This window comes from Dendropsophus ebraccatus, chromosome 3 (genome assembly GCF_027789765.1).
Source record: "Dendropsophus ebraccatus isolate aDenEbr1 chromosome 3, aDenEbr1.pat, whole genome shotgun sequence".
In the NCBI taxonomy this organism is placed as follows: Eukaryota; Metazoa; Chordata; class Amphibia; order Anura; family Hylidae; genus Dendropsophus; species Dendropsophus ebraccatus.
In genome coordinates this window covers 75,857,238-75,880,163 of record NC_091456.1, presented here as the reverse complement: position 1 = coordinate 75,880,163, position 22,926 = coordinate 75,857,238, and the positions used below count along the sequence as shown (strand labels likewise).

At 42.7% G+C, this 22,926-nt stretch overlaps 2 protein-coding genes across 2 annotated transcripts in view; one reads left to right on the top strand and one right to left on the bottom strand.

Moving 5' to 3' along the window:
* The window catches only part of ABCA1 (ATP binding cassette subfamily A member 1), a 314,953-nt gene that overhangs the window by 253,678 nt on the left and 38,349 nt on the right, over positions 1–22,926 (bottom strand). The window lies entirely within an intron of this gene.
* Positions 11,241–22,926, top strand: part of SLC44A1 (solute carrier family 44 member 1) — a 104,776-nt gene continuing 93,090 nt past the window's right edge. Inside the window, exon 1 of the mRNA XM_069962031.1 lies at positions 11,241–11,824. Within this exon, the coding sequence (XP_069818132.1) occupies positions 11,801–11,824 (24 nt within the window). The 5' untranslated portion in view covers positions 11,241–11,800. The remainder of the gene's footprint in view (positions 11,825–22,926) is intronic.

Below are 22,926 nucleotides of genomic sequence, written 5' to 3'. Positions count from 1 at the left end.
AAGGGGTTAAAAGAGAAAAAAAAACACAAAATGTGTAGAGCAATTTCCCCCGAGTCCGTAAATACCCCACATCTGGACATAAAGCGCCATGTGGGTGCAGGGCAAGCCTCCGAAGGGAAGGAGCGCCATTTGGATTTGGCTAGAATGGATGATGAACGCCATGTCGCATTTACAGAGCCCTTGTGCTGCCAAAACACTGTAAACCCCCCACAAGTGACCCCATTCTGGAAACTACACCCCTCAAGGAATCTAACAAGGGGTGCAGTGAGGATATGGACCCCTGGATGACGGGCACATTTGTGCCATGAAAGTGAAAAAATGAAAATTTTCACTTTTACGTCACATTTTTCCACATTTGTGCCCGTCACCAGTGGGGTCCATATGCTCACTGCACCCCTTGTTAGATTCCTTGAGGGGTGTAGTTTCCAGAATGGGGTCACTTGTGGGGTGTTTCCAGTGTCTTGGCAGCACGAGGGCTCTGTAAATGCGACATGGCCCTTGAAATCCATTCCAGTGAAATCCAGCTTCCAAAAGCCAATTGGCGCTCCTTCCCTTTGGAGGCTCGTCCTGCGCCCCCTTGGCACTTTATGTCCACATGTGGGGTATTTCCGTACTCGGGAGAAACTGCGCTACATGTTTTGTGTTTTTTTTTTCCTTTTATCCCTTTGTGAAAATGAAAAATTGAAGGCTAGAACAACATTTTAGTGTAAAAAATACTTTAGTCTTTTTTCAAGCCATATTGTTTGGAAAATCTGTGAAGCACCTGTGGGGTCCAGATGCTCACCGCACCCCTTGTTACATTCCTTGAGGGGTGTAGTTTTCTAAATGGTGTCCCTTTAGGGGTGTTTTTTAGGTTTTGGCACCCCAGAGCCTCTGCCAACCTGAAGTGGTACAGTCAAAAATGACCAAAAATAACGGAGCCATTGAAATTCACTAGGCGCTCCCTTATATCTGAGGCTTGTGGTTGCGTCAAATAGCGCAATAGGGCCACATATGGGGTATTTCTATAAACTGCAGAAACGGGGCAATCAATATTGGGGTGCATTTCTCTGGTAATAGGTTTATAATTATGAAAAATATTGGATTACAATAAAATCTCTGCACAGAAAATTAAAATTTTCAAATTTCTTACACACTTAGCTTTTATTTCTGTGACTCCCCTAAAGGGTTAAAAAACTTTCTGGATGTGCTTTTGCAGAGTTTAGGGGGTGCAGTTTCTGAAATGGGGTGCTTCCTGAGGCTTTCTAACACACAGTCCCCTCAAATACACTTTAAACCTGAACAGTTCCCTAAAAATATCTGATTTTGAAATTTTACTGAAAATTTGGAAATTTGCTGCTAATGTTTTAAGCTTCCTATTGTCTAAAAATAATGAAATATAGTTTAATAAATGCCGCCAACATAAAGTAGACATGTTGCTAATGCTATTTAATATATAATTTATGTGGTATAACCATTTTCTGTATAAGCAGAAAAGTTTTAAAGTTGGAAAAATGCATTTTTTCACAATTTTTCACGCTATTTTGAGTTTTTTCATAAAGATTCGTTATAAGTATCGACTCCAATTTACAAGAAATGTGAAGTACAATATGTCACGAGAAAACAATCTCAGAATCAGCCGGATAGGTAAAAGCATCCCGAAGTTATTAATGAATAAAGTGACACTGGTCAAATTCATAAAATTTGCTCCGGTCCTTAAGGCCATTTCAGGCCCGGTCCTTAAGGGGTTAAACATGGTCTTAAGTGCAAGTTGAAATCTTTGATCTTGATATGGCCCATCTAATGGTGCGTTTACACAGAGAGACTTATCTGACAGATTTTGGAAGCCAAAGCGAGGAATAAATCTCAGTCTTACCTTTATGACCTGTTCTCTGCTTATAGTCTGTTCCTGGCTTTGGCTTCAAAGATCTGTCAGATAAATTTCTCTGTGTCTATGTACCATAAACCACCAGGATGTTTTCCCACTGAAATGGATTTGAAGGTTTGAATGGTGATGCTTACATCAGTTTTCAAAATAACAGATTTTGATTTTATTTTTAGGTTGTTTGATTTGTTGTAATTGATACTTATATCAGTGCATAATATATAGCAAACAGTATGATTTCACGCAACATCTACCATGGTGCTTGCATTTATCATTATTGGACAGGCTGCATTCATATAATATAATACTTATAAATAACTACCTGCCTACCCCATATGTCCGCTTCACATTCTGAACCATAGTATCATGTGATATGACGATTTCTGATGTGTTAAACCATGATTGGATGTTCCTTGTTTTTAACTTGTATGTGCGTATGTGTAATTTAGAGTAGACCATGATTAGGTGCACCTACCTGTGCGAAACAATTTGGTCCGTCTCATACCAACATGTACTTATAACTTTTTTATGATAGGAAATTAAGCTTTTGTTTTTTAGCGATTATGGTATGCTGTAATTGTCATTGTTACAAGGGAGTGGTATATACTGTATCTATCACTGTTATAGGGGAGTGGTATAAACTATATCACTGTCATAGGAGAGTGGTCTATTCTGTAGCTGTCAATATTATAGGGGAGTGGTCTATACTGTAGCTGTCCCTGTCATAGGGGAGTGGTATATACCGTAACTGTCTCTGTTATAGAGGAATGGTCTATACTCTTGCTAATCATTGTCATAGGGGAGTGGTATATACTGTATCTATAATAATCTTTTATAAGGAAGTGGTATATACTGTTGTTGTCACTGTTATAGGTAGTAGTACATACTATAACTATCACTGTTATAGGGGCAGTCAAATGCTGATAGCACATCTCTTCCAACTAGAATGAATGACTTTACCTCCCCTAATTCAATATTGAGAGCCATGGCAAAGAGTGGCTCCGCTCAGGAGGACTCATCATTAATAGGTGCCAAACTGCTAAAAATTGGATTTTATTTTTTTTTAGAATTATCGGGGGAGCTGTAACTAGTAAGACAGTTACAGCACTTTAATGAAACCGTTTCTTTAAAAAAGAATTTTTAACTGTAGTCACATAAATCTGTGTTCCTTGAGTCCAGCCCTCAAGAACCCCCGGTACATGCCATTTTAGGGGTACTTAAAGGAACAGGGATAAGAAAAGTATTTGAAAACCTCTAAGTAAAATAACATTTGCTGGAGAAAAACAGGAACAGCATGCTGTTTATTGGTCCTGCTTCATTTTACTATTGCTAAGCTGTAAGATTCTTTGGATTTCATCAGTAAGAATAAATGGGATCATGTTCACAGTTTTATTACAGCAATCTGTAACTACACTCTGCTTCTATGCACATATTCACATTGTGATACAAATCATTTGCATACACCTTGGGGGAGATTTATCAAAGGGTGTAAAATTTAGACTGGTGCAAACTGCCCACAGCAACCAATCACAGCTCAGCTTTCCTTTCAGCACTGCCTAAAGCTGAGCTGTGATTGGTTGCTGTGGGCAGTTTGCACCAGTCTAAATTTTACACCCTTTGATAAATCTCCCCCTTAAGTTTTTGTGCAAATTTGTCTAACATTTCAGTGTTGTGGCTGCATTTAGCTTTATCAAAGATAAGAGAACCTGGTAGAGATAGCCACAACATGCGATCAGCCAACGCACAGCATAATCCTTCATTAAACTGGAACCTGGGGCGTTTTATGTTTGGGAACGGATATAAACTGCACAGGCGGAGGCCTAGACTTCCATCATTAAAGAGAAGCATATATATATGGTTTAGTCCTCTTTTCCATAAATGAATTCATTTCTGCTTTTCATTATTGAATACTGTCAGATGCTACTCTTTGAGTTGCTGAAGACGTCTAATGAGTTCAAGTCAAGCAAACTGCAGTAATAGGATATGTTACAACTAATGGGAAAATTATGCAATTCAGGCAAAACGCATAACAGCCTCATTACATGAGTACTTTATATAGTACTTTTTCTCATTTATGCCTCACACCTAAAGGAGCACTCACAGAATAGACTGGTCAGAGCCCCACCGATCATTGAATGGGCCACGAAAACAGTGCGACTGATTGCTTCTCTCCCCATCTAACTGGAGGAGACGGGCTCCATAGAGAGTGTAAGGGGCCCATCTCCTGCACAATACTCAGCGAGTCAGGAATAGGAGAGGTCAGCTGTACACTTCCCCCATCTACACCTAGAGATTGGTGGGGGTCTAAACACCTTAGGCCGACCATGACAGGGACACTTTTATTTCATATAGTTGATCTACATCAATCGCCATTTGTGGCAGTATATGTAAATGTCAGTCATAAATAAATTTACATTTATAAAACGTATGTACATGTTGCAGAATTAATACTCTCCTACCAGATTTTCAAACTACCAATCATTAGGCTTTAAAGTGTAACTATCGCTCCTTGCTGAATCCAGTCTGTTTGGGCGTGCGTCGAGGATGGAATTCATCCGTCAGTGTCGTTGACTGCACTGTTAGTGTAAAAAGTCAATGGAAGGATTTTAACAGCATATCCTGCAAATATTTGCTGATATTTTAAAACAACGGCTGTTATATTGAAATAATGGCAGTTATTTACTGTTATATGGCGGCCATCCACTCAATGTCAACATTGTGTGAACAGATCCTTTCTGTGTTTTTAATCCACTCCTGGTTTTGGTTGCAATATGAGGACCACAATACTGACTGAAATATACGTAGTGTGAACCCAGCCTAATAGAGCAGGGGACAAACTGTACAACCATACCTTTATTTAGATGGGTCTGCTGCACTACTATTGATAAATGTTGCCTCTTCTGAATATGTAAATGAAGTGGTTTGGTGCCCTGGGGGCTGTCCTGTAGATTTCAGTGCACTGCTCCGCCCAGGCTACGCTTCCTTAGGCTGGGTTCACACTGCGTTTTTGCAATCCATTTTTGCAATCAGTTTTTGCAAAAAACGGATGAAAAACAGATTGCAAAAAACGGATGCTCTTGTGTGCATCCGTTTTTCCATTGACTTCCATTATAAAAAAAAACGGATCCGTTTTTTTTTGGCGGACACAAAAACGTCGCTGACACTATTTTTTTGTCTGTTAAAAAAAAAGATCCGTTAAACGTATGCTGAAAACGCAGTGTGAACCCAGCCTTATAAATGTTCATAATGGCATTTTGTGGTGAGCAGTGGTGAGAGTGACATCACTGTACAGGGCTGTTATGAATATTCATAAGTAGCTGCAGGATTCTGTGGAAGGGCAGATTGGTGCACTGAGGCCTTCAGGACCGCCCCCAGTGCTCCAGACTGCCTCATTTAAATATTCAGAAAACATTTATCATTAATGGTGGACCTTCTAAATAAAGGTATGTTTTTTTAAAAGGTTATAACTTTACTTTTAGCTATACCATATCAAAAATACTGTAGTTTTCCACTTAAACTTGAAGTCTCTCTTATTTTCCCTGCAACACTTGTTGGTATCAATAATTTATAATGTGTATGCATTGCTTTGGCTTTACAAGTCCCCCATGCAGACGACATTTTTCTAAAAAGACAGCGAATTAATAACCCATCTTATGAATGCATGCTTTATTCTACTAGGAATTTAATGCTACACATAGCTGTTTTAGTACATATTTCAGTTTCTTACTATGAGAATGTTGATAAAACTTGCTCGCCTGCTGGCTTAATGTTCTAGTTGCCCACAGTGCCAAGCCATCTGATGCTGAATAAAATCTGCATTTACAAAGTAATCATTTAAGTCATCTGGCTGGTGCAGAATGTGTGATAAACATGTCATGCTCTACAATTTATGGAGCTCGCATCGAATGGGGTATTTTAGAAGTAGATTTGAATGGAACAGCTGAAGAGTCAGATGATGGAAGGATGTATTAGAATATGTTAATTAATGCTGCAAGAGCGCAGCTCTGGAGGCATACAAAGGAGGATTATGAAAAGCAATCTAAAAAAGTCATACATTGTTTTAAAAGGGACTCTGTTCTTATGTTCTTTCCTACACAATGGGAAGGCAGGGCTAAGACTTAGGTTTTACAGCACTCATAGGGTTTGCAATATCAAAAACAGCAAGCCATAGAATAAAGGAAATTGTAGATATTTCATATTTTTCATATAGTAGTATAGTTATTGTATGGCTCAGACACACTCCAACATGTCCTTTTTTTCTTAAACCCTATTTAAGAGACATGACAGCCTTACTGTTTTGCATATTCTACAGCCATCCAAAGGTTCCCATAGCTCTATATTACAATACAGACGCCTTATGAACAAGCAGGATTACCCGCGAAACAGCTGTTGTCAAGCTGCGGCTCTCTGAAGCATATTTTCTCTTCTGTATCTGCAAACTGCATTTTTATGGATTCCCAATAATGTTCAGATCCTAACAGGGCTGGTGAGTGCTGCAATTTTCTATCTATTAACTGTTGTTTAGCACATGGCTGAACCAGAGGATATTGGCAGGATTGGCTATTCAACTAATGTATATGAAGAAGTCCTGATTCTCTCCTAATGGCAGATATTGGGGGGAAGAAGTATCAGACATGCTGGATTTCACAATGCCCAATCCTTTGTTCTCAAGAAAATAAGTTGCCACCAGAGACGCCTGAGGATTTAGCTGAATGCTTTCTGAGGTGTATGGCCACTTTAGGGTGCTCCTACACCCAGCACTTGCGGCTGCAGCCATCACTTGTGATCCTTATAATGGCTGTGTGGTACCTGTACTACCCAACAATTTTTACAATCACAAGAACTAGCTGCGTATGTCGGCATTGTGTGTAACTGCATATGACAAAAAAAATCTGCATTTGACTATGTGAATTTCCGTAGTGTGCACATTCCCTTATTCAGACAGCAGTCTGGATTCTAGAGAGATGATGACTATGTTGCAGACATAAACTACATCCTTTCAGAGATGTTTCATAGGGCAACCTTCAAGAGCTATAAAGGCTGCAGAAGACATTAATGTGTTGTCATGGTTCACTGACAATTTAATGGTGAAATGACTTATATATGGTAATTTCTTGCTAGTCTCAGTCTTCACACTTAGCCCCTGAATGAAGAAAAGAACTTACTGCAGCAACATACCCAGATCACAGACCCTTTATAGTAATGGATTGGTGGCAGTAGAGCTCAAAAAGTAGTAGAAAGGAGACAGGAGCATAGTCGTGAACAAAGCCAAGGGTCAGGGCAAGGAATCAGTCAGGAACATGGACAGAGTCAGGAACATAGACCAAAGCCGGATGAAAAAAAAATAAACAACAGGTACCAATAAACCAGTAAAGGGTGAGGCAGAAGTGTTCTCCAAAACAAACAACAGGTGGGGTTATACTAGCATTATTTCTCGAATATCTGCTAAAATGAGAATAAAATAAGTTTAAACAATGTTTATTATTTGGGGCTGGATTTAAAGGGATACTCCAAAGATTTTTTAATCAACTTGATTTAGAAAGTTAAAAAGATTAGTAAATTACTACTATAAAATAAACTCAAGTCTACCAGTACTTATCAACTGCTGTGTGTCCTGCAGGAAGTACTGTATTCTTCCCAGTCTGACACAGTGCTCTCTGCTGCCACCTCTGTCCTGTCAGATTTTTTGTGGGGATTTGTTACTGCTCTGGCCAGTTCCAGACACAGACAGAGGTGGCAACAGAGAGCAGATTGGAAGAATACGCCACTTCCTAAAGAAGTAATTAACACATCTGTATAACTTTTTGGTACCAGTTGATATGTTTTTTCTTTCCCTCCAGAGTACCCCTTTACCATTTAACCATATAAACAGTATTCTTTGTGGTACAACCCCTTTAAGTAACTTTAGAGGCGTCATCAGTATATTCAGGTGGCACACTGATTCTAATAGTTTTCTGCAGAGTTCTTCTCCTGATACTAGTTGGCAGCCTATTTTATTTACCCAGCAGCTTAAAGTTCAGGGTTCGGACAACTGTGAAAGAGCAAAATAAGGTGTTATTAATGGCCCAGAAGTTCTCTGGATAGCCCTGCATTAGTTTGTATAGAGGATGCCTGAACACACACTGCCATTAGTTGCCCGTTTACAGAGCCAAGTTTAGTTTTCCGTTATTAAAGACAGGAAACACAACCACCTCTCTACTTCTGTGCTATGCTAATGCCTCACTGCCAATTAGAACACAACTGGAGTCCGAAATTCCCAACTTATTTTGAACAATGTATATCTGGGTTTGTTATCTAAAGGAGAAAAGACTGCGCCATTAAAAATGCATAGGTTGCAGAGGTGACTCTGCCGTTATAATAGACCTTTCAGAAAATCTCACTAGTGGTCCAAACAAAAACTGTTTAGGTATGGATGAAAGAAGAACGTCAACACACAAAGGAAAAAGCAATTTCACCAACTAATGTTTACTTTATAGACGCAGCTTTATATTGTTTATTGGCTTCTTTGTCCCTTGCATAGTAACAAAACAACCCATCTGTCCCTTTAGCAGATATAAAGTGTCTCTTGTCCCTTGGGTCTATATTAACCTGTGTTTTATAGGAAAGGATTGTCTCCTGAGACACGCTGCCGGAGTTAAGATGTTTTAGTATTTCAAACAGAAACCTACATGCACATGTGAATAAGCTCTTGTCCTTTCCATCATAGTAGAAGCACTTTTTTGGTGACACAATGGAGTACTTAGCCGATTATTACACAAGAAAAGAGAGGGCATAGAAACATCTGTACACGGATCCAAGGTAAAAGAAATGAGACAATTACATTAAAAGCCAGTGAAACCTATGTTGCTATAGTCGCCTATGTTTCATTCTTATGATGACAGCAATAATAACTTATTCTTGGCACATGTTGGAAGCGAAAAAAATAATTTAGTCCAGACCTGAATCAATATTGACACTGGACGTGAGTGGAAGTTAAACATATTTCTCAAAGCGGTGGCATCTCTTCACAGTTCAGCCGCCCAAGTGAAAACTGCTAATCTTTCCTGAGAAGAAATGTATGTAGAAAGGAGAATTTCATTAAAAAATAAAAAATAAATAGCTAATATTAGCATATAATCACTATAAAAGTCCCCTTTGTGTGGTAAGAAATAGGTTTTTAAAAAAAGTACATAAAAATCCCACATCCTTAAGGCTATGTTCACACAACGTGAACACCTGGCCGTTCCGTGACCCCGGCCAGGTCACGGAACAGCCGGTCTCAGCCCGGATCATTCCGGCCGGTATATAAGTACTGCCCGGGTGATCTTTCCGGCCGCGGAGCTCTGATACGGGCGCGCACTGATGCTTCCCATAGCACACAGTGAAGCAGGCGGCCGGAGCCGCTTGCTTCACTGTGTGAACTGACAGGGCTTTTTGCAGCCGGAATTCAGTGAATGTGTCATGACAGTTATTTGCGGCCCCGTATGGGATCCCGCCTGGAGCGTATACGATGCGCCAGGATCCCATTAAAAATGTTCCACCCCCCAAAACTACGGCCGTAGTGCTGCGGCAAGAACTACGGCCGTAGTTTTACGTAGTGTGAACATAGCCTAAAGGTGTATTCTGCCAGTGGCGTATAATTTTTCATTTATTTTTTTCAAACCCCCCTGGTTTTAATCTCTGGCCCCCTGAGCACTTTCATACCTGTCCGGCTCTCCTCAGTGCCTCCATACCTCCTTCTGATGTTTTTGTCTAGCTAGGACTATGGCACCGGCCAGGAAACTACATCCTACCTCCTGCGCTGGTGCAAGGGCACAGAGCACTGGACAGATGGAGGGAGAGGACAGCCAAGGTATCGCACAGATGGAGGAAGAGGTGAGATGGGGATGCGGACAACTGGGGGAGCACACGGATAGGGGAGAGGTGAGCCAGGGGAGCGCACAGCTGTGGAGAGCTGGGACCCCAGAGACGGAGGACAGGACAGCTGGGGGGGGGGGGCAATGAAACATTAAGGCCCCAGGATTGTGGAAAAGCACTCTGGTCTCTGCCCCCCCTTCCACCAGAGATGTGGATCATCTGTCTTCCTTCGCTGCAGTGGTATCCTGGCCCACTGACCAATCCAGAGCAGCGGGTTAGCAGTAGTAACCCAGCCCACTGCTTAGACACATGATCCCCTTCTCTGATGGTAGGGGGTAGGGCGAAGGAGCAATACGGAGTGGACTCCATTTAGCTGATTTTCTGTGCCTAGAGGGGGCAAGTCCACATAAAATGCATAAAAACAGTACAGAACTCATATTTACATCATATTACAAATATTTAAAGTTATGAGCCGGCCATTTATTAATGTAATAATAATTTTGGATGGAATACCCCTTTAATTATATGAACAATAAAATTATTTATTATTTACTGTAACCCCTTCCCTCCGAGGCCAATTTTGGTTTTGAATTAATTCTTGCATAAAATATGCTGCAAAACCAGAACAAAATTAAATGCTCAGTGAAATAAAAAAAAATGCAATATTTTTTATTAGGGGTGTTTACGCCATTTGCCCTATAGTAAAACTGACTTGTTAAGTTAGTACGATTACAATAGACAACTAGCATAACTTTTATTAGATGGCTTCTAAAAAATTAAAACCTTAAAAAAAAAAGTTCTGTATAATCGCTCTATTCCCATCCTTATAGCGCTTTTATCCTTTGGTCTATGGGGCTGTATGAGGTGTCATTTTTTGCGCCATGATCTGTACTGTCTATCAGTACCTTATTTGCCTATATGTGACTTTTTGATCACTTTTTGTCACAATTTTTCTGGATTTGATGTGACCAAAAATGCACAATTTTTCACTTTGGATTTTTTTTGGCGCTTACACCGTTTACTGTACGAGATCAGAAATGTGATAATTTAATAGATGGGGCAATTACGCAGGCGGCAATACCAAATATGTTTCTCTTTTTATTTTTATTTATAAAATGGGAAAGGGGTGATTTTAATAGCTGCATTTAACTGTCCTAATTAGCAATCGGCCCCACCAGGTAATATGGGGATTTGCTACTGCTAAATTATAAATCTCTGGCACTTTCTGTCACCAGGCAAAAGAACTGTCTTGTCTATGTAAAACCCAATCAACATCAGTCACTTTTCCAAAGACTATAGTAATGCTATGGTGCAAATTCCCAATAAAACCAATAGACCATGTATTCTACACAGATTCCCTTGTGGACTATGCTGTATAAGAGAGTGGTGACGTTTCGTCCACAAACCCTGTCAGCCAATGGCTGCTCACCGGAGCCGACTACAGGTCATGTGCCGGACCCCAGTAGTGATGCCAATACACTCAGAGCCCGCTCGCTCCCATTAGACTTCAGAGCAGCAATCATCTGCAGCTTCCCGCCAGCAGCGGCCACTCCACCACCCTGTACGGCCAAGGCTGTCACCGGCAGGCCGCCCCCTGACTGAGAAGGCAGAAGCAAATCACATGACCAGCTTGCAGCACGTGACTCTTACGTCAGCACTCCCACCAGGAGCAACTCCATTCTAGACACAACCGTTCTAGACGCGACCGTGCCGGGCAGAGAGGAGCGGAGGAGGAGAGCGCCCAGCGGCCCCTTCTTCCTGCCTGTACCCTGGCTTCTCGTGTGCCCCCCGGCAGCATGCCAGCCTGTGACAGGCGCAGCCGATGGGACTCGTCTTCCCCCTAGAAGCCGGCAGCGTTGTGGTCAGACAGCGGCTGCCCGTGTGCACTGCGGTTCTCGTCACTCCTCCGCTGCCGCTGCTGCTGCTGCGTCTCTTTCACTTTTGAGTGTTTCCTGTTTTTCCTGTGTGTCTCATCCCCCTCCCCCACCATTCCTTCATCCCACACCCTGCCAGCAGCCCCTGCAGCCCTAGACGAGTCCTCCCTGCCTCCACCACCCCTGGGAATCCCCGGAGAGCGGGAGCCGCGGCCACTGCTGCACCATGGGATGCTGCGGGAGTACTCAGGTGAGTGCCGCCCCTCACCCCTCAGGAGGGCTGCCCCTCACCCCTGGCTCATGCCCCTCACCCCCGTCTCATGCCCTGCAGGGGGGGACTGCCCCTCACCCCCGGCTCATGCCCTGCAGGGGGGCTGCCCCTCACCCCTGGTTCATGCCCCTCACCCCTGGCTCATGCCCTGCAGGGGGGGACTGCCCCTGACCCCCGTCTCATGCCCTGCAGGAGGGGGCTGCACCAGGCCACAGTGTCACCCACAGGGATTCCCCAGCCCGGGAGAGCTGCTGGCCTGGAGCAGTCCCCATGCTGTACACTGGTCCCAGTTGCTGGGGCTGATCTCTCCCATAGATGTCCATGTGCAGCAGCTGATGGACTGCGCCCCATAGATGTGCCTAATATACTGGACAGGTGTGGGGCATGCTCTGTACCCAGTGTAGTCCCCTCCAGGTGTTCTGTATACTATGTCCTGTGTGCACAGGATCCTAATCCAGGCTGTTACATGATGTATGCTGTGATCTATATACCTGTGTATGTCCCCATTGTGATGGCTGTTATACCATAGGGTGTATGTTATTTTATATATATATATATATATATATATATATATATATATATATATATACCAATGTATGTCCCCATTGTGATGTCTGTTATACCATAGGGGGATGTTGTAACTATACCCACTGTATTCTTCCTCCAGGTGTTCTGTATAATATGGCCTGTGTGCACAGAATCCTAATCCAGGCTATTACATGATATCTGCTATGGTCTATACCATTGTGATGGCTGTTATACCATAGGGTGTTTGTTATGATCTATACAGTCTTCATTCAGACATCAATGCTGTGTCGTCCCCATTATAATATAACTATATCCACCTTAGTCCGCACCCAGATGACCTGTTATGCTCTATACCCTACACCTACATGGTCCTGATCCAGACCTCTGTGTTATGCATTATATCCGCCATAAACCCCATCCAGACATGTGATATATTACGCTCTCTATCAGCCACAGTTCTTATCCAGATTATACATGTTATGCTCTGCAGCCACCATAGTTCTCGTCCTACCATCTATGTTATAGCTCTCCGTGAGACCTGTCTTTATAGAGCAGCAGGAGAATTCCCCCCCCCCCCCCCCCCCCCCCACGACAACACTGACTGATTTAGTCCCATGCTTGTCTTCTTGTGAAGCTACAGTATGACTGTCTGAGTGAGGACCTATATTAAGGACAGATGCCGTTGCTCTCTGCCTCCATGGAGGGCACCTGAGGATGTAACTTCCATGTGAATTAGGATCAGAAGATTGTGGTCAGAAAAAGCCCCCCTTATATTACCTGTACTATTATCCTAGGTAGATATTTATCCCAGGCACGTTTACATTGAGTTACTGTAGATTCCCCTACCACATTTGCTGGACAGTTATACATTATACTCAGTAACGGGTGGTGGAAGCTTAATATGCCATATTTATGATGTTTATGCAGCCTTTTAGCATAATATTTTAACCCATTAGGCACAAGGTTATACAGTGAACGTGTGCCATGTTCTTTTAGAAAAGAAAACTGGAATGGCCCCATGCTTACATATAATATGAATGTGAACTTCACCATAGCTGGTACATTTGGCACCGCTCCCAGTTTTCGCTACCATTTGCACTACATCCTCTTTGGGAATACACTTGCCCCCCTTTGCGTAGGCTGATGACAGTCTACAGATCTGTGTGCTGACTGTAGTTCAGTCTCTGCCATCATCACGTTTCCTGATGTACTGTTAGATGCCAGTGTCTGTACCCTTTACATGCCAGGCTGTGCAGCATTGTAACCCATGCCCTGCAGCCTTTCATCAATGTGCAATTAAGGTTTGAACAACTGCAAGGACAATGTATTTGCCCTGTAATGCTTTACCCCCTGTGTGGCTGTCCTTTTCCTGACAGTGCTTTTATATAGAGATCTGCTACACACAGTGGTGGCTGAGATGCCAGGCTGCGTTCTGCCATGCCTAGATCTTGTATTGGCAACATATAGGTTGATCTTGATTTTCCTCTTGTGTGTTCCTGGGCTCTTATATGTGACAGGATCAGCTGATGTGTTCCGAGTTGAGGTCACCCCTTCGAAATCCAGGTCAGGTAGGATTTATTGTAAGCCTGCTGAGCATTCCCATCCTGTACTGCCAGGCTGAATACCATGACACATGCCTTCTCCTGTGGGAGTCTTCCTGCTGCCCTGGTTATTTGGAGCTCTTAGGTAGAGTGACTGTCATGGGGAGAAGCAGAACATCCATCATGTCTCGCCTGTCACCATGACTGATAGAGACCCCTCTGCAAAGTGAAAACACCACTTCAGCATCGAGCTGCGATCACCATTGTTTTTCTCTCCCGGGGGGATGCTATCCTGTTTTTAGTTGTTGCACTAAATATGTTATGGTGATTAACAGTGTAATGATGGTGGCACTGTGCACCCTCAACAATATTTTCATCATGTATTAAACTCTTTTAGATATCTCATCTGTTTGCACTAGCATTATAATAAAGCCATGGCTAGTATGAAGAGTATTCTGATAGATCCTGACCAACCCCCATTCACTCATAATGAATGTCAGTTTTCTACAGAGACTGAGAGGGTGGAATCTTGTAACTGCACTTACAAAGAGTGATAAATCTGTGACCTAGAACTACTAGACTAGTTCTTCTCAAACAGTCTGGTGGGGTGCGAGGCAGGGCTATGGAGTCAGGAAGCCGCAGGTCCAAATCCTTAATTTTATCAGGTACCGACTCAGACTCCAGCTCCTTCATAAATGGCCAGTCAGACACCAGGGGACTTATTTATCATGCACAAGCCTGGAGGACAGAAATGGCTGCACATCGCACTCATGGTTGATACAAAAGCCTATCAGCTACATTAAAAGCCAACATCAGAAGTTAGTATATAATTTGATTAGGGATGGTTCGATATAGCCATAGGCTGTATCCCAGTTTTCCAGGCAGTCCTCCGGCTGTATCCACCCTCTCCACGGAGGTGGAAGACAGCGGGAATCATTGCCGAGAGTTCAGGTTCGTACGAACCCGAACCTCGGCAGGTTCGGACCATTCCTAAATTTGATCAAACCATATTGCCTCATGTACCACGTGCAGGTCTCTGATACACATGAGTCCCTAACTAAACAACACTGTGCTGGTCAGTGGACGCCAACCCCGCAAAGCGTGCACAATCCGGGAAAGGGGGTCACGGAATAGCCCTGCAACCCCACTGTCACAGGACCAAACCCCAAAGGGCCCCCCCAAAACCCTGCAGCGGAGGAAGCGGCCACCAAGCAACACAAGTGTGAGTTATTTATCACACTGGTGTAAAGTAGAACTGACTTAGCAGCTTCTTTCTAATGTCCTACATGATCCTGGAGCGACTTCTGTGTAATGTACTAGATGATGGGGTGACTTCTGAGTGAGTAAGGCAAAGATATAAAAGGGATTCTCTTCTTTGTGTGTGTGCTGTAGATGCAGCCAGTCTTTAGCCACCTTGTTCTGAACAACTCAAAACTAGACTGGATGGAGCAGGTGGTCTTTTTCTACTGACAATCTTCCATATTTTTTAAATAATTATCATAGTCCCAGATTTATCAGTTCTCTGTCAGCATCCACTCTGCTCAATCATTGTGGCCCCACAGGAACTACCCGCTCAGACAGACAGACTGAAGCTCTGTCCCTCCTCACTCACTGAGTGGGCATTTCTGAGCAGGGCGGCGGGGGACAATGAGCCGGCTAAATAGGTCTTCTTTATTATGATCCCACCATCCCCTGTTCACCCTGGATTTTCCACTGTTGCCTAGAGTAATTTCTGCTTCTCTCTCTCTCTATCTCTCAGACACACACAGCCTACTTCAGCCTTAGGCTATGTTCACACGTAACAAAAGTGCATGCTGATTCTTCAGCACGGAGAGAGAAGGCTTGCGAGCCTCCCATAGACATTATGATGGAAGCTGGCGGCATTCCGCGGCAGAGAATTACGCCACTTCTGCTACGTGTGCACGTTGCCTTAGAGCACAAACACACACACAGCCTGCTGCAGCCATAGCGCACACACAGCCTGCTGCAGTCATAGCACACACACAGCCTGCTGCAGCCATAGCACACACACAGCCTGCTGCAGCCATAGCGCACACACAGCCTGCTGCAGTCATAGCACACACACAGCCTGCTGCAGCCATAGCACACACACAGCCTGCTGCAGTCATAGCACACACACAGCCTGCTGCAGCCATAGCACACTGAAGAAAAACACCACATTGAGGACAAAGGTTACTGCTGCACTACTTATGGCTTCTCCTCCTCCTTCCCTATATTACACAGGATATCTCCATATTACACTGCTGCTCTTATACAATCATCCAGCATCCAGGAAAAAAAGTCACATATCTCCCCCCCACACACAATGGATTATTCCAGCTCAGAAACAAACTTCCAAATAGTGACCCCCAACTTTTCCCTGACCCCCCTTGTCTAATAGGGACAGAGCTTTATTACTGATATAGGGAGGAAATGTTTCACTCTCTGTAACTAAATGTATGTGAGAGAGTGTTTTTCTGGCTTTATTCAATAAGGGTCTTAGATTAGATTGATAGAGCATAAAATATATTGATTAGGAACATTTATAGTATTCATATGAAATCCCAGTTATAAAATTTTGAGAGATTTTTTCTAAAGCTAGAGTAAGTACATTTTTTTCTGACTCCAGCCAAAATTAGGATGCCCCCCCCCCCCCTGCGACGCGTTCATGGAGGGGCGATCTCTGCTTCTGACCTGGGCCGGGGTCTGCGCCATAATGGCAGCCGAAAGCAATAGAGAGCCTATCTCATTGATCTATGCAGTATTACTATACTGCATAGATCTCAATAAAAGATCAGTGTGCTTATACTAGAAGTCCCCCAGGGGGAATAACTCTAACCTCAGGGGGGAATAACTCTAACCCCAGGGGGGAATAACCTTAACCCCAGGAGGGCTTCTAGTATAAGTGTAAAAAAAAAAGTGCTATTATTAATTAAAAAAAATCCTCCCCTAATAAAAGTTTGAATCACCCCTCTTTTCCCATGTTATATATAAAAATAAATAAATAAATTTTCACAGTTTTATATCGCAGGGTGCGTAATCGCCCAAAATATTAATTTATCACATTCCTGATCATGGTAAACGGCGTAAGCACAAAACAATCCCAAAGTGCAAAATTGCGCATTTTTGCTCGCATCAAATCCAGAAAAATTGCAATACAGTGATCAAAAAGTCGCATATGCGCAATCAAGCCCCATAGACCAAAGGATAAAAGCGCTATAAGGGTAGCTTCACACGTACCGACTCGTAGCGTTAATAACGCTCCGAGTCGGCTAGGTCCTGGCAGATCACTTTCACTACATACAGCGGTCTGAACGACCGCTGCATGTATGTAATTCTGCCGGCCACTTAACCCCTTCAGCTGCCGCCTGGCTCCCGCTCTGTATACATTACCTGTCCTCGCTGCACGGGGTCCCGGTGGACTGCTCTCCCGCCCGGCCAATCAGTGTCTGCGGCAGGGCAACATACTGATTGGCCGGGCGGGAGAGCAGTACGCCGGGACCCCGCACAGCGAGGACAGGTAATACAGAGCGGGAACCGGGGGCGGCAACAGAAGGGGTTAAGCTGTGTGTATGTAGTGAAAGTGATCTGCCAGGACCTAGCCGACTCACATCGTTATTGACGATGTGAGTCAGTACGTGTGAAGCTACCCTGAGCCTGGGAATAGATAGAAAGATCACATCATGGTGCAAAAAATGACACCTCACACAGCCCCATAGACCAAAGGATAAAAGCACTATAAACCTGGGAATAGAGCGATTTTAAGGAACATATATTTGTTAACAATGGTTTGAAATTTTTTAAAGCCATCAAATAAAATAAAAGTTATACATGTTACATATCGTTGTAATTGTAACAACTTGAGGAACATATATAACAAGACAGTTTTACCCCTGGGGCGAATGGCGTAAAAAAAAAAATGTTTGTGTTTTTTTCAATTTCACCACATGTTGAATTTTTTTTCTGGTTTCACAGTGTACTTTATGCATAAATTCAGTCTGTCACTGCAAAGTACAATTAGTGGCGCAAAAAATAAGGGCTCATGTGGGTTTCTAGGTGAAAAAATGCCGAGTGCTACACTACAAGGTATTCCCGTACATCATTATACACATCTTGTTATATGAATTTGCATAGTTGAAGCTGACTTAGTGGAGTGCGGTGTTGGTTATTGTTTAGTAAAGAGTCCCTTTAAACACAGTAGGGCAGTGTCAGGCTGCATCATATAGGGTATGCTACAGCATTTGTGCAGGAAAGAGTCAGACAATGTGATGAGGGGAGGTGTATAACTCTACAGCTAATAACTGTATGGACTCCGTGAGTATTCCGTAGTGTGCACATACCCTTAACTGTCAATCTGGTGCTTTGTGTCAGGAAAACATAACAGACTGCTATAAGAGGGAGTTTTGTGTATTTGCCGCAATCTGTGCAAAAAAAAAAAAAAGCACAGGTCCTAGTGCAAACCTAATTTTGCGGCACGGATTGCTATCTTTAATGTAGTGCTCTGTGAAGCACGGAGGAATCCTGATGCACAATCCATAGGTCACAGATACACAATCACAGGCTGCACTACGGAGGTGTGAGTAGTCACTAAAACACTGTGGTCAAATGGCAGTACAGATTTTATCAAAGTACTACTTTTTTATTTTTATTTGTATCTATGACCATTTTATTGGAATAAACACTTTTGCATTTACTGGATGAGTGCCGCAGCGTCTCTTCACCTCCTCGTAAGAAGCAACTAGTTAAAGATTTAGTTTTTTTTATATGTATTTCTCCATAATTATTTTCAGTGAATCTTAAAAGTGCTTGCAAAAAAACACTAGTTAGAACTGCTTTCTCTTACCTCCTAAGTAAGGAACAGATGGTGACTGAATTTCTTGTTCATGCACTATATACTGTATATCATAGTCCCTGCTGCATACTGAATCAGAATCATGTTTGATCTGTGTTTAATATTTAATATAGATAATAGAGAACGTACTGATCACTACGAGGGAAGCTGGAGATATGAGCCGTTTCTGTCACTTGTGTTTCTTATGGGTGTTGTCCTGTTACAGTATCAGCTTTTTTTCTCCATTAAAATAAGTATATTTAAAAGGGTGGAGAACTGGTGCATAGGAAGTTTTTTTTTACAATTTTCTCACAATCATAAGCCCTTCACATTTCTGACTAAAGTCACTCTCAGATTGGATGATTTCTGTCTCATGTAGAAGGTGCTGCAATGAACAGGTTAGGTTCTATGACTGTTCATATCCCAGCAACTTCATGCGGCTATTGGAGAGCAAATAGGCATCTGATTTTGATTGTTTAAAAAGTACTACAAATGTGGAAACACAGCATAGAAATTTAGGCCTGTCCTACTTGGCAATAAAGTAATGTGACAGCCAGTATAGTTTCCTATACCATCCAAAGGCAAATGGAAACTTTCCTTACCAGAAGCCCTCAGTGTATTGATTATGGATTCATGAATCAGAATACTTTGCAATGGCAGGCTGAATTTTTGCATAAAGTACACTGCGAAACCAGGAAAAATTCAATGTGTGGTAAAATTGAACAAAAAAACGCATTTCTTTTATTTGGGGGGTATTTGTTTTTACGCCATTCGCCCTAGGGTAAAACTGACTTGTTATACATGTTCCTCAAGTCGTTACGATTACAACGATATATAACATGTATTACTTTTCTTTTATCTGATGGCTTGTAAAAAATTCTAACCATTGTTAATAAATATGTTTTTTAACCCCTTAAGGTCAAAGCCAATTTTTGTTTTTGCGCTTTTGCTTTTTCCATTTTATGTTTAAAAGGCCATAGGGCTTGCATGTTTTCGCCTAGAGACTTATATGAGCGCTTATTTTTTGCTAAACCAATTGTACTTTGCAATGACAGGCATTATTTTTGCATAAAATATGCTGCGAAACCGGAAAAAAATCATTTGCGCTGTCAAATTGAAAAAAAAAACAAATTTGTTTTGATTTCGGGGAGTTTTGCATTTACGCCGTGTGTCCTATGGTAAAACTGACTTGTTATGCATGTTCCTCAAGTTGTTACGATTACAATGATATGTAACATGTATAACTTTTATTGTATCTGATGGCTTTTAAAAAATTCAAACCATTGTTAACAAATATATGTTCCTTAAAATCGCTCTATTCCCATACTTATAACGCTTTTATCCTTTGGTCTATGGGGCTGTGTCAGGTGTCATTTTTTGCACCATGATGTGTTCTTTCTATCGGTACCTTGATTGCGCATATACAACTTTTTGATCACTTTTTATTACATTTTTTCTGGATTTGCACTATTTATTGGCGCTGACACCGTTTACCGTGCGAGATCAGGAATGTCATAATTTAATAGTTTGGGCGATTACGTGCGCGGCGATACCAATATGTCTATTTATTTGTTTATTTATTAATTTATATTTATAAAATGGGAAAAGGGGGGTGATTTGGACTTTTATTAGGGAAGGGGATTTTTTATTAATAAAAACACTTTTTTACTTTTTTTTTTACATAAACTTGAAGTCCCCCTGGGGGACTTGTATATACACAGCACTGATCTCTCATAGAGATCAACTCTGTGTATATATATATATATATATACACAGCAAATATCGATTACATCGGTCATAGATTGCTTTGGCCTGCTGCAGGCCAGTGCAATCTATTGCCAAGTCGGGAACAGCGTCATTGCGACGCTGAGGCCCGACATGGGCAGAAGAACGGATCTGGAGATCCGTCCCACTAGACACCAGGGATGTGAAGTGTAAAGCACTTCAATGCAGCTGTCAGGTTTGACAGCTGCATTGAAATGCTTAATTAGCCGGTGCGGCAACGGGACCCGCGCCGGCTAATAGAGGCACTGCCCTGCTGCAGATTGCAGCCGGGAGCAGTGCCGTTCAGAGCGGGGTCCCGGCGGCACCATGACGTACCAGGTACGTCATGGGTCGCTAAGGGGTTAAAATCGCACCATTCCCATACTTATAAAGCTTTTATCCTTTGGTCTATGGGGCTGTGTGAGGTGTCATTTTTTGCACCATGATGTTTACTTTCTATCGGTACCTTGATTGAGCATATACGACTTTTTGATCGCTTTTTATTACATTTTTTCTGGATTTCATGCGACCAAAAATGTGCAATTTTGCACTGTGATTTTTTGGCACTTACGCCATTTACCGTGCAAGATCAGGAATGTGATTAATTAATAGTTCGGGCGATTATGCACGCGGCGATACCAAACATGTTTATTTATTTATTTACTTTTATTTAAAACATGGGAAAAGGGGGGTGATTCAAACTGTTATTAGGGGAGGGGGCTTTTTTTTTAACCGCCACTAGACACCAGGGAAGAGCTGCAGAAGGTAATCGGATGCAGCTGTCAAATTTGACAACTTTGGCTATTAGCAGGCACGGTCCGATAGCTGTGCTCGCTAATAGCCGCGGTCCTGGGCTACACGCGGCACCCGAGATCACGGCGGTTCAGAGCGGGGTCGCCACGCACAGCCCCGCTCTGAACGCCTCTTGCGGACGCATGAGGTACGGGTACGTCATGCGTCCTTAAGAGGTTAAAAGGAGGCTGGTGCTTGGCATCATTGTTTCTCTTCTGTTAACCATGGTTATCTCTAAAGAAACACGTGCAGTCATCATTGCACTGTACAAAAATGGCCTAACAGGGAAGAGTATCGCAGCTAGAAAGATTGCACCTCAGTCAACAATCTATCGCATCATCAAGAACTTCAAGGAGAAAAGTTCATTTGTTGCCAAAAAAGCTCTAGGGCATCCAAGAAAGACCAGCAAGCACCATGGCCGTCTCCTAAAAGTGTTTCAGCTGCGGGATCAGGCTACCAGCAGTGCAGATCTTGCTCAGGAATGGCAGCAGGCAGGTGTGATTGCATCTGCATGCACTGTGAGGCGGAGACTCTTGGAGCAAGGCCTGGTCTCAAGGAGGGTAGCAAAGAAGCCACTTCTTTCCAGAAAAAACATCAGGGACAGACTGATATTCTGCAAAAGGTACAGGGAGTGGACTGCTGAGGACTGGGGTAAAGTCATTTTCTCTGATGAATCCCCTTTCCGATTGTTTGGGACATCTGGAAAACAGCTGGAGAAGAAGAGGTGAGCGCTACCACCAGTCTTGTCTCATGCCAACTGTAAAGCATCCTGAAACCATTCATGTGTGGGGTTGCTTCTCAGCCAAGGGAATCGGCTCTCTCACAGTCTTGCCTAAAAACACAGCCATGAATAAAGAATAATACCAGAATGTCCTTCAAGAGCAACTTCTCTTAACCGTCCTAGAGCAGTTTGGCGATCAACAATGCCTTTTCCAGCATGATGGAGCACCTTGCCATAAAGCAAAGGTGATAACTAAATGGCTCAGCAGGGCTCCAGACTAAAAAATTTACCTAGGAGCCATTGGCTCCTAACCTGAAAAATTTAGGCGCCAAATAGAATATTTGGTCGCCAACATTTTAAAACATGTAAAATTAATGTTATGTTAAATGGGACTTACTGTGTGCAGAGGCCACGGCAGCATCCTCCTTTAGATTCTCTCTTTTCTTAGTTTGAAAACGTTCAACATGGAAACTTGCAACTTGACAACCATATACAGTCTGACTCAGTACTTCAGCTTCACTTGGCTAGCCTTTTAATGAGGCTTACTCTTCTGAACTTGAACTTAAAAGCTTGCAACTTGACAACAATATACAGTCCACTAGAATGTGTGAGGTGGTCTACAAGTCAGGTTCTGAGTCAGTGTATATACATACAGACACTGAGGGAAGTGGTACTGTGCAGTGTATATACATACAGACACTGAGGGAAGTGGTACTGTGCATTCTATACATACTGACACTGAGGGAAGTGGTACTGTGCAGTCTATACATACTGACACTGAGGGAAATGGTACTGTGCAGTGTATATACACACACACACATTGAGGGAAGTGGTACTGTGCAGTCTATACATACTGACACTGAGGGAAGTGGTACTGTGCAGTCTATACATACCCCCCCCCCCC